Source organism: Penaeus monodon, chromosome 3 (assembly GCF_015228065.2).
Source record: "Penaeus monodon isolate SGIC_2016 chromosome 3, NSTDA_Pmon_1, whole genome shotgun sequence".
In the NCBI taxonomy this organism is placed as follows: Eukaryota; Metazoa; Arthropoda; class Malacostraca; order Decapoda; family Penaeidae; genus Penaeus; species Penaeus monodon.
In genome coordinates, this window is record NC_051388.1 from 24,253,326 (window position 1) to 24,265,825 (window position 12,500).

Below are 12,500 nucleotides of genomic sequence, written 5' to 3' on the forward strand. Positions count from 1 at the left end.
TCCTTATCACCTTGATGACAGGGTAGCCCATCTGCAGCGTCCACGTGTCCATGATCATCTTCACAGTCACATCTTGAGGTAGAATGCCATCTTGGTGAGCCACCATTGTCAGGCAAGTCCATAAGTTATCTTGTACGGCATTCTTGTACTTGCTAAAGGAAGTTGTTGTAGAATTGAATGAAAAGAAAGTAAACGTGATTCAGAACATTAACAACATTATCTAAATGCGTCGATTACCACACTAATCATTTTGTATGTCAGAGAGAACGCTATCATTATGTAGCATATTTACAATAAGTTTAGGTAGTTGTTCAAGCCCTTCCTAAACGCTCCCTCGGTGAGGTAATGGGCCATCATCCGGATGATAGATGCTCCTGGTATATTGTAGAAATGACGTTAAATATTTACTCACATAGATGAAGAGACATTTGAAAAACAAAACACCGAAGAAAAGGGAAAAGGGATGAAGGACAAATACTGACCTTTGTAATAGGATATGAAATCAAAGACTTCGGCGATTTCGTCAGGGTGACCAACGGGAATGCTGATCCTGTGTGTGGACTCCAGGCTGTCAAGACCGAACACATCATGGAGTCTTATTATGATGGATGTTTCCATTATTTTCCAAGTTGGCTGTGCCTATTGAAGATAAGAAAACAAATGTTATGTGATACACATGATAATCTGAATATTACAAATGGCATCACTTAAGGCATGGCATCAACAATTGGACATCAAATCACTTACATGATTCATACCAAGTAAACTTATGTAGGAAGCAAATCCCTCGTTAAGCCAGAGGTCGTCCCACCACGCAAGTGTAACAAGATCACCGAACCACTGATGAGCCAATTCATGTGATATTATCTCCGTAATAGTCGTCTTCGCAGCTGGGGTTGACACTTGCCGGTTGTACAGGAGGTATGTTTCTCTGGTTAAATTGACAGGCAAATTAGTGATAATACTTTTGCAAATACGACTATGTATTGAACTTGCAAATGAGTGTTCCAGAGCTTAAATGAAGCTTACACCTATTGTAAATTTATCTAGAAGCAGCCCATAGTATAGTAGCTTTGTAAGAGTCGCCCATAAATGAGATTTCTTATAAAAAAAACTAATTAGGGCAAAGTAGTGAAACTGGTATTTGTCAGCAAATACCCGTGAGAAAGTGGGGGAAAGTCAACCTGTCTGAACACGCAGCTCTCTTATAGTAAAAATTTTGTTCAATGAAGTGTCCTATGATTATATGGAAAACTAAGTGAGCCAATGCCCAAACACATCCAGCTGGTCCTGAAAAAACGAAGGAAACATAAGTTATGATACGTATGATACTTCATAGATATTGCGTTCTATGCTCTGCATAAGAAGATCCTTAGTTGATTTGCAGTAGGTGTATATTGCTTCTTTTGCTTTGGTTATATGAAGCCTTAAATTCCCATCCTCAACAATAACACTCTTCCATGTAAACAAGATAGACTGTGTTCTTAACCCAGGCTCCAAAAGCAAATTCATGAGGCCTAATACTAAGCAAAAATATTTCTCATTAATTTCAGTCTGTAACTGGATGAATGATTTTAATTTTTCATAATCAGTTGTGATTATGGTATATGTTTGTTAATATGAATATCATTGATTATTAATTCTGAAAAAGGAGTTCAATATGTCTATATTTCTACTGGTAAATATTTCACTGTGGATTTTATTCGTATAACTAAGTTGTCACACAAATCACTGCATCGATAACTGTGTTATCAGTGAAATAGAAATGGGTGTGGTCCAATTTCTGGCATTTTGTCACCTAGGTTTCATAGATCTAATACTGTACCATCAGGCAAAATATTTAGTTTTTTTCGCTAACAATTTCGCATATCTTGTGTTACCCGAAATTATGGAAATAATAATAATAATAATAATAATAATAATAATAATAATAATAATAATAATAATAATAATAATGATAATAATAATAAATCCATGGCTTTATTAAACACTAATTATTTTGCTGTCAACAAGCAAACTTTTCAGCTTTAACGGATTTAAATATTATCATACTACACAGATAATCAATCTGTATACAAAGGTCTTATTTACTTCATTTCGGATTAGCTAACTACCTTCAATTAATTTTCTGATTTGACATATACTGAGAACCAAGTCTACGTTTTTTTCACATAAATGTCTCTCTCTCTCTCTCTCTCTCTCTCTCTCTCTCTCTCTCTCTCTCTCTCTCTCTCTCTCTCTCTCTCTCTCTCTCTCTCTCTCTCTCTTTTTTCTCTCTTTCTCTCTCTCTCTCTCTCTCTCTCTCTCTCTCTCTCTCTCTCTCTCTCTCTCTCTCTCTCTCTCTCTCTCTCTCTCTCTCTCTCTCTCTCTCTCTCTCTCTAATGAAAGGTAGTGCAGATAAAATGGTTACCACTTGTATCCAGTCATAAAAATGAAAGTTGTTTCTTCTTAAGTATGGATTCATTCAAGTGTAATCGATTACATTCGAATGTTAAGGAAGAAAATGTTCTTATCAGTTCTTTCCTCGGTGATTATTACTTTGAAATTTGTTATCAGAAATAATAATACTGGGAGTAAAATTGTAGGCAATTGTATGTGACGTGAATGCGATCTCCACTGCACCACTCCCTCACCATGCCGCCCCTCCACCACTCCCTCGCCATGCCACCCTCCACCACTCCCTCGCCATGCCACCCCTCCACCACTCCCTCGCCATGCCACCCTCCACCACTCCCTCGCCATGACACCCTCCACCACTCCCTCGCCATGCCACCCTCCACCACTCCCTCGCCATGCCACCCTCCACCACTCCCTCGCCATGGCACCCTCCACCACTCCCTCACCATGCCATCCCTCCACCACTCCCTCACCATGGCATCCCTCCACCACTCCCTCACCATGCCACCCCTCCACCACTCCCTCACCATGGCATCCCTCCACCACTCCCTCACCATGCCACCCTCCACCACTCCCTCACCATGCCACCCTCCACCACTCCCTCGCCATGCCACCCTCCACCACTCCCTCGCCATGCCACCCTCCACCACTCCCTCGCCATGCCACCCTCCACCACTCCCTCGCCATGCCACCCTCCACCACTCCCTCGCCATGCCACCCCTCCACCACTCCCTCGCCATGCCACCCTCCACCACTCCCTCATCATGCCACCCTCCACCACTCCCTCACATACCGTCCCTCCACCACACCATCACCCTGCATCCCCTACCACATCATCACTCTCTCACTGATATCACACAAGCACTCTCGTGTGAATCCATTACACCGCCCTTCGTTTGCCACATAATCAGCCTGTTGTTCCTCCATCACACTACCACCCTTTACTACGCCAACATCGTCACAAGCCCACCACACCAGCGACTGCCATCCCTCTACCACAACATCTTCACCCTACCATCTCTCTAGCAATCTCTCTACCGCTTTATTATTCTGCCGTTCTTTCGTCATACCAATTTGTCATGGTGCCATCATTGCAACTTAGTGCCATCCTCTTCATCCCGCCCACCAAAAGGCTTTTAACAAAGAATTGCAACAGTAATCGAAAGGGTAATTGATTACTAATCGATTGCGTTCCTGCAAGTTATCTGACAAGTTGCTTGTATCACCCACTATTACTTCTGCTATTGTTCTGAAGAGACGGTAGAAAATAAAGAGGTTGGAGAATACCTGAACCTTCATAGGGTTTACACACTGAGAATCTGTGCACAAACAATGCCGAACAGGAGAAAAACATTGTGAGGTTCTTTCAAAATAGTGCAAATGTATGACTAACAGACAGGTTTGGCCTTAGAACAGTAACATATAGAATGGCTATGATTTAAGTTTTAAACTAACAAAAATTATTCAGTGCCCACAAGATGCAAAATTTCCAAATTTCATGAATAAACATTTTAGTACTAAAACAAAACATTCAGTTAAATCCTTACAACTATACTAGTTTAACTGTATTTACTTGTAAGTCGTAAGACCCCAGTTCTCCATGCCCCTTGCAGAGAAGTCGGTTAAAGCAACCATGTCTACCTTCGGGAGGGGAAAAGGCAGATTGAAATATTCTTCAAAGTAAGTCAAGATCTTGGGGCCCACCTCCATTGCATACTCTGCCTGATCTATCGCTGCTTGTCTTGCCCACACTGCCAAAGATATTTTGGGGTCAGTATATTAAGAAGATTCTCCCCTAATTATATATATAACAGTAAAATCCAGATTTACTTGGAATATGGAATCATGTCCAAAGTTATATATTAAGATGACTAGTTATTATATTACTTATATCACAGAATATACTAGAGTAATATACATACACACACACACACACACACACACACACACACACACACATGTATATGTAAATATATGTATATATATATATATATATATATATATATATATATATATATATATATATATATATATATATATATATATGTATATATATATTATATATTATATATTATATATGTATATGTATATGTATATGTGTATATATATATATATATATATATATATATATATATATATATATATATATCTTTTTTATCAGTAAAAATAAAGAATTTCTCTTATTGGAATAAATGCGAGAAGGAAGAGCTCTGTATCTCTCTATCAGTCTTTCAAGAAAAATATTAATGTTTAGTGTTTTCGAGTAGTTCCGTTATTACCTCGAAATAATACGTTGCCATTCACTATGGTGCTGACGTGAGCAAAGTCCGACACGATGAAGGCGACGAGGTAGGTTGACATGGGGACGCTCTTCTCATATCGGTCCCACACCCAACCCTCTTGTCCGATGCTGTTTGTTTAGAAATTTGACTTCCACTAAAAGGTATGCTGGCGAAGTGGATTTTACATATCACATGTATTATTCCATGTCCAATAATACAGATTATGCCTCCAACCTACTCACACAGGCAGAGTTTCGGCGATGGGCATGTTGGAGAGGGTCGTCATCCATGTCTCCCTTGCCAGGTAAATTTCAAAGGTTGCCTTCAGGGCGGGCTCGTCGAAGCAAGGAAAGGCCTTGCGGGCGTCCGTGGGCTGGAACTGTGTCGCAGCCACGTTCCTGGAAAGAGTTTATGGTATCAAGAGACAAATATGCTTCACTATGTTATAGACCACATGAAGTAATGGATAGGCAATGGGATATTTACCTTGGGTTGCCGTCAACATCCTTGTAGGTCGACCTGTAGAAGCCGTGCAGCTTATCATTGAGATAGCCAAGGAACTCCATGGAGAGCACGTATTTTCTACCCTTCTGTAGGTTTCTCGTCAAATGGAGGATATAAAACTGACGATCATGATCGTACTCGTGCTTTTTGATCCACAGATCTCGGCCTGGCGTTTGGCCCGCAGTATACAACTGAATCAGAAGAGGAGACACTATCATTTCCTTACGTTGTATTAGGTCAAGTTGAAATGTGCTAAATTTGCATCTTGTATTCAGTATTATCCAGTAACAATTGATATAAATACCTACCATTACTGTGTCATTTTTAGTGATGATGTCGGCCATGTGGAGCGTGATTTGGGAGGTAGGCTCCAGCACCTCCATCTCGACCTCCACGTAGCCAAAGATGCTAAAGTTGCCATTGATAAAGGGTTGGAGTTTGACCAGGTAATGGAGCGGTTTCAGCGAGCCAGGCAATCGTATGCCCAAGTCATCAGCTTTTTCTCTTGCAGTTACCGGTACATCGGTCTGTTGTCAATGGATATCGGATGAAAAGATGCATTTCACTCAGTAAATTGCAAGGCTTAAACCATTCCACGCAAAAAAGAAGTAAAAGAAAACAATGGTGACAATAATAAGATTATCATGTATAACTCTAAAAATTAAGACAATGTCCTTTAACACGTATTCAGACATAATGATTAAGACAGCAGTGCACTCAGGTGCTACCCCTATATATGCTGAGAACAGTTACTTTCACTAGTTAAGCCTTTGTAACAGCAGTGAGAGATATTTTAAACACTATACATATATATGTGTATACACACACACACACACACACACACACACACACACACACACACACATATATATATATATATATATATATATATATATATATATATATATATATATATATATATATATATATATATATATATATATATATATACAAACATATATATAAATGATATGTATGTGTATATATATATATATATATATATATATATATATATATATATATATATATATATATTTATATATATATATATATATATCGTACACACACATACGTGTGTATGTATACTCACACATACGTGTGTATGTACACACACACATACGTGTGCAGTACACACACACACACACACACACACACACACACACACACACACACACACACACACACACACACACGTATATATATATATATATATATATATATATATATATATATATATATATATATATATAATAATAATAATAATGATAATGATAATGATAATGATAATGATAATGATAATGATAATGATAATGATAATGATAATAATAATAATAATAATAATAATAATAATAATAATAATAATAATAATAATAATAATTCATCTATATATAATTCATCTATAAACATATATACATATATGTGTATGTATACACATGTATGTATATGAATATAACGATTATCATATACGCATAAATGCCATACATGAGAACACGCACATAAACTGTCTGAATTTGCAGGTATGTGAGTCGTGTGTGTTGCAGTGAACATAACTTTACTATAATACTGAAGCTGTATTCAAATACCCAGATAAGTGAAGGGATTTACATCTAATATATTGCACTTACTGTTGTTGGCTGACTTTCTGTAGATACCCAAGGTGGGATAGTGACGGTATCAGCATTAGGTAAACTTCGGGTACTGCGACTTAGAACGAGCAGAGCAAACAACAGCATCCTTTCGCTACGCCTGAAGCACTTGGCGGAAGAGACAGAGCAACGCACGCTGGAGGTTACAAATACCCTTCACTAGTGTGTCCCTGTTGAGATACCGTGTGATTAGCATCAGTTTTCATGTTTTACAAATTATTTTTTTATATGTATAATCTAGGGCAAATTACTACAACAGACTAACGAGTATCTCTTACATATGGTCTTTTTACTTTGAGGTTCAAAAGAATGATTACTGCTGTGCTGCAGCCAGAAGGCAGTACATATTATGTACAATGATACTATATTAGCATTTAAGTAACGCATTGTGAAGGTTGGTGCAAGAATCTTACCAATGAAATTCGGTATAAACATTTATGTAATTATCTTAGCCAATACATGTTCTACTTTACATGATAATATATTTTTAAATGGTTGACATAGCTATGATATATATTGTTGTATAATCATTCTGCGAGTGGACCAGGGCAGTGTTCTTGGACAAATGTTTTATTACCCAAAGTCGATGTGAAGCAATACTGAACAGTGACAGGGTTATTGTCTTGTTGTTTATTACTAGTGTGTTTGTTATTATTTTAGAGAATTGGTTACACCGTTTAATTCGGTTTGACGGTGATATAAGTCCCTTAAAGCTTAGGATAAGGTCTCTTGACTAAACAATATTTCTACCGTCGTATTTATTGTAACCAAATTGTATATACGCTATGATTAGTCCCTTAAGGCTTATCGTCAGCGAAAGACAAGACTAGAGAAGATATTGTATAAGAGGAAGTTATAAATATTATTCCCGTTCTAGTGTCTTATTTTATTCAGTTTCCTGAGAATACGTAGGCCTACATACAATAGACTAAGGACTGTATTTTTGACAACATAACTGTGCAAATAAACATTTGTCAGCTAAACATAAAAAGATGATATGTTTTACAAAGTTCACATATCAATAGTATTAATACAAATTATTTCAACTACCACAAATTATTTCAACTATTAATACAAATTATTTCAACTACCATAATGAATTTAACATTTAATGATATGCGACAGAATGTACACACTAATGAACAGTGATTTGAACAAAAAAATATTCGCAAGCTTTCTAGCAAGCAAATATTCTCGGGGTCAGAAATTCTGAACTGCTGAGGTAGCAATGTCTAACTGTGCATGTCAGACTTCAACGACGGGGGGTTCCTAAACCCAAAATGCTGTACAATGAAGTGAACTGAGCCGGGAAAATAAATTAATAACCTGTTCTCTTCTTCGTATCTGTGATGGGCCCTCATGACATTCTTTACAGGTATTTAACTATCACGAAGCACACAATCGCTTGGGATTTACCCAAAACATGCAAGCAACTTCTAGAGAGTGAGAAGGACGTGATTAATAAGTGAATAACGATTCTAGTTTAAACCCTAGTTCTACATTAATGAATAGACGTAACTGTGACTCGAAAGTTGCCGATCGAACGAATAACTTCGTTTTACTTGTACCTACTATTGTAACATCAGAGCGTAGATCTATTAGGCAACCCCAGGATATGTCAGACATCCCTATGCACAATGACATGGGGAAGATACTAACACTACACTATACTCGAACTAATAAATTTATAAAAAAATCACGTTACAAGCTTTGCTCTAGAGCCGCTAGAACGTGTCACCATTGAGGAATGTAACACAGCTACACATACTCCTATGGTGCAAACAATTACAAATAACCAATTAATGGGAACAGCGACCTGTCTCTCAAGCTACCTCACGTGCAGACCGACCGGAAGTGAAAGAGAGGCCAGGTCAAGATGGAAAAACGCACTATGAGAAGAGAAATAAATAATATGATTTGCATTAAATTTGCTGCATTGGAAACAATATAAATTTCTAATAATGAGAGAAATTATGTAACTACTTGGTTAATGAACCATATTCATGTTTTTTGACTACATTACCGTGATCACACGGTAATGCGATCTAAGGTCAGAAGAATAGTGTGAGAAAATGTCATTTGCTCTCATTTGGCACTTTTACCCATCAAAACCAACGTGAGAGTGATTGTGCATATGACTTAACACATTTATGGGAGAAGGAGGGAAGGAAAAGAAATGAAAAGGCCCAAAATGTGCACTCACGTGGTTTTGAACACATAGGCATAGTGTGGATGCTAAGGTCGAGCGGAGTTTGGAGACAGTGTGTCCGTGTTGCAAGTCAAAAGGACACAACGATCACCCTGCTACCAGACTGTAAAAGGTTATGAGTGCCTCTAAACAACCATGTGGTTGGCAGTGATAGTGGTTATAGTGGCTTGACTCTTTATTACGAAGAGCACTATACAGTGAAGGGAACACATGGGATGATGTCTTGGGTAGTCACTGAGCATGGGGTCGTGTGTCCAGCCAGCCAACCCGGAGGCTGGAGGTATGGTGGTGATCTGCATACAGTGACTGCTGTGAGCGAACTGAGAGGTCAGACAAGGTCAGATAAAATAGCCATTTAAGGCCTCACTGAGTCATTGGTTCTTAATTCGACTTAGAGCCACATGGCAACCAGCCACACTGTCTGTTGTCTAATGGCTTACACAAATTGTGCTTATGCACATGCCATGACCCTCCTAGTGATGGGGAAGAAGGAATGATACATATTTCTTTGGTTGAATATACAAAGGCTGGACATGGTTTGCGAGGTAGTTAGGTACATCTAGCAACTAAACAGGCTGAACACGATCACTGTCAATTGCATCACAAGTCCCATTGAGGTAAGAGTCTTCTTCATTCACCTAAGAACTTCATATGGACCTTCATATGGTGGCTGTAGTAGTCATCAGATGGAATCTACTTGGGTACAGTCATGGAGATCCTTGAAGATGGTTGCTGTGGCTGAACAGGTCGAAGCTTGGACATAACATCCCTGATCTTGGCTGCATAATCCTGAGTAGGGTTGGTAATGGAGCTAGTGGAACTGCAGAGTAATTCACCAGGTAGTTGGACTGATGTTCCATATACATAGGTGGAGCTAAGGTCTGACTAGAGAGAGATTTTAATACTTAAAAGCAAAAGAGGGAGAGAAGTAGTCCAGTCTTCATGTTGATGAGCCATGAGTGATTTCAGCTGATGATTAAAACATTCAACGAGACTGTTAGCCTGAGGATATTAATTGGAGGTGCGATAACATCGAATTCCAAGCAAAGTCACAAGTTTGCTCCAATGTTGCTCCTCAAACTACCTTCCCCTGTCTGATGTCAAATTGGTACACAAAATCTTGATAACCAACCAGCAATAAAGGCTCGTGCTACAGTATCAGCATGAATGTCAACAAGAGGAATTGCCTCTGGCCATCTAGCAAATCTATCAACGCAGGTATAGGATGTACCTGTATCCACTGGAGTAGGGCAGGGGACCAACAAGATAAACATGAACATGGTCACTAGAGGTAACCAGTTTGAAGGGCATAGAAGGAACTGTATGGCGAGTCCCCTATGAAGTTTAGCTTGATGCAAGAAAGGGTCAAGTTTCTTACATCTTTGTTGATACCAGTCCAGATGAATCTCGAGGTCAGAAGATGCTGTAATGCATGCACTCCAGGATGGGAGATATCATGGAGTTGCTGAAGATAGTAAGTCAATATTTCTGAGGTAGATATGGAAGAATGGTGTCTGTAGAAACATTAGCATACAGATCTACATCTATTCCAGGAGCTTTAAATTTCTTAAACTGAAAAGCAGGATTATCTATAAGTTGCTGCATCTCAGCATCATTGGCTTGGTCTGCAGCAATTGCTGCATAATCGATGAGGGAAGAATTGACAGCAGAGACATTGCAAGACAGGGCATCAGCTGGAGTATTAACTTGGCCTTTGATATACGAGATGCCTGTAGTGGACTTTAAAATGTAGTCAATATGACGAAGTTGTCGAGGAGTGTAGGTAGACTTGTTGGTGCTAAAGATAATAGAGACTGGCTTGTGGTCGGTGGAGATGTGAAACTTCTTGCTTTCTATAAAATGTCAAAACCGATTGGTCGTTTTATAAACAGCTAAAAGTTCTTAATCAAATGTGCTCTAGTTCCCTTCATCATTATTTCTCTGAGAAAAAAAACTAAAGGTTTCCATCCACATTCCACATATTGTTACAGAACAGTTCCAGTGTCAGTGTTGGAGTCATCAGTAGTGATGGACATTGGGGCATCTTTACTGGGAAAGCTGAGTGTAGTTACTACACCGAGGGCTTGCTTAGCATCGTAGGCAATATCTGTTTCAGGAGTCCAGACAAGAGCAACTGACTGACCTCTCTTGGATGGTCTGATTATGGAATACAGAGTTTGGAGAAGTATAGAACACTTCGGAATGAATCTGTTGTAGTAGTTAATCATCTCTGGGAATTCCTTGAGCTGGCACTATGTAGTCGGCTTAGGAAACTGTTGAATAGTCTCACATTTGGCAGGAAGTGGTGTGATACCTGCTGCAGAAGCTGTGTGGCCGAGAAAATCAACAGACGGAACTCCATACACACTCTTGTCTACATTAATTTGGACACCATAATCATTAAAACATTTGAAGACTTGCATTAGATGATCCTGATTTTCAGCAGTATCCTTACTGGCAATGAGATCATCAGATCAAATAGTAGTCCTTGTAAAACTTCATCAATGAAACTCTGGAATGTTTGTGCAGCATTCTTCAGTTCAAAGGCATCCGGATATATTCATACAAGCCAAACGGGGTGATAATGGGTGTTTTCGGGATATCTGAAGGGTTGACTGGTATTTGGTGGAATGCTTTAACCAGACCAATTTTGGAGAGGGATCATCCAGAAAGTTGTGATGTAAATTTTTGAATGTTAGGAATAGGGTATTGATCCATCAGCATCAGAGTACTGAAAGCTCTGTAGTCACCATAGGGTCGTGGTTCTCCATTTTTCTTAGAAACGATATGCAGCCCGGATGATAATTTGCTGGATTTTGCACAGATAATTTCCTAACGTAGCAAGAACTCAAACTCTTCTTTTACTAAACAATTCTGTTCTGCAGGTAATCGATGAGACTTAGCATGTGTAGGTCAATCATTTGTTTCGATGTGACGAGTAACAGAATGCTTTATGGGTAGGGTTGCAGAGTATGGCTGAGTAAGTGAAGGAAAGGACTTCAGTTGGTATCGATTGTGGATATCTGCAAGCTATTTCCATGTAGAAGTTGAGCATTAGCAGACTTCGTAGTAGTGTCAAATTCTCCACATTTTAATGTTAACTAGGAGGTTGAAGTTTCAAAAAAATCGGCACTAAATATGGCTTGAGACACAGCTACTACATAGAAGGTCCATTGAAATGTGCACTGAAGCTTGAGGTTGAGTGTAAGAGTTCTCCATTTATATACAGGGATTGTTGATCCACTGGCTGCATACAAATTCAAGATCAGGCAAAATGCTAACCTTGAAAGAGGAGTAGCGAAAATTTTGTGCCTCTAATGCTTGCCTTTGTTGTTTAAAAGTTTATTGAAGTTGCAGGGTTGAAGACAGTTCTTTGCTGCTTCCTTGAATTTGCTGTGATAAATGCATATGACTTCCTCTGGACTGATTTCTTGACCTATAGCATGGCTTATTATTGGTAGA

General features: G+C 38.8%; 1 protein-coding gene across 1 annotated transcript in view; it reads right to left on the bottom strand.

The window, feature by feature from the left end:
• Positions 1–12,500, bottom strand: part of LOC119593572 (aminopeptidase N-like) — a 20,567-nt gene that overhangs the window by 5,281 nt on the left and 2,786 nt on the right. Inside the window, exons 2-11 of the mRNA XM_037942533.1 lie at positions 6,809–6,999; positions 5,492–5,710; positions 5,166–5,374; positions 4,922–5,077; positions 4,677–4,807; positions 3,971–4,148; positions 748–931; positions 483–639; positions 293–374; positions 1–152 (exon numbers count right to left, since the gene is read on the bottom strand). The exon at positions 1–152 is cut by the window's left edge and continues 32 nt beyond it. Coding sequence (XP_037798461.1) covers positions 1–152; positions 293–374; positions 483–639; positions 748–931; positions 3,971–4,148; positions 4,677–4,807; positions 4,922–5,077; positions 5,166–5,374; positions 5,492–5,710; positions 6,809–6,916 — 1,576 coding nt within the window. The 5' untranslated portion in view covers positions 6,917–6,999. The remainder of the gene's footprint in view (positions 153–292; positions 375–482; positions 640–747; positions 932–3,970; positions 4,149–4,676; positions 4,808–4,921; positions 5,078–5,165; positions 5,375–5,491; positions 5,711–6,808; positions 7,000–12,500) is intronic.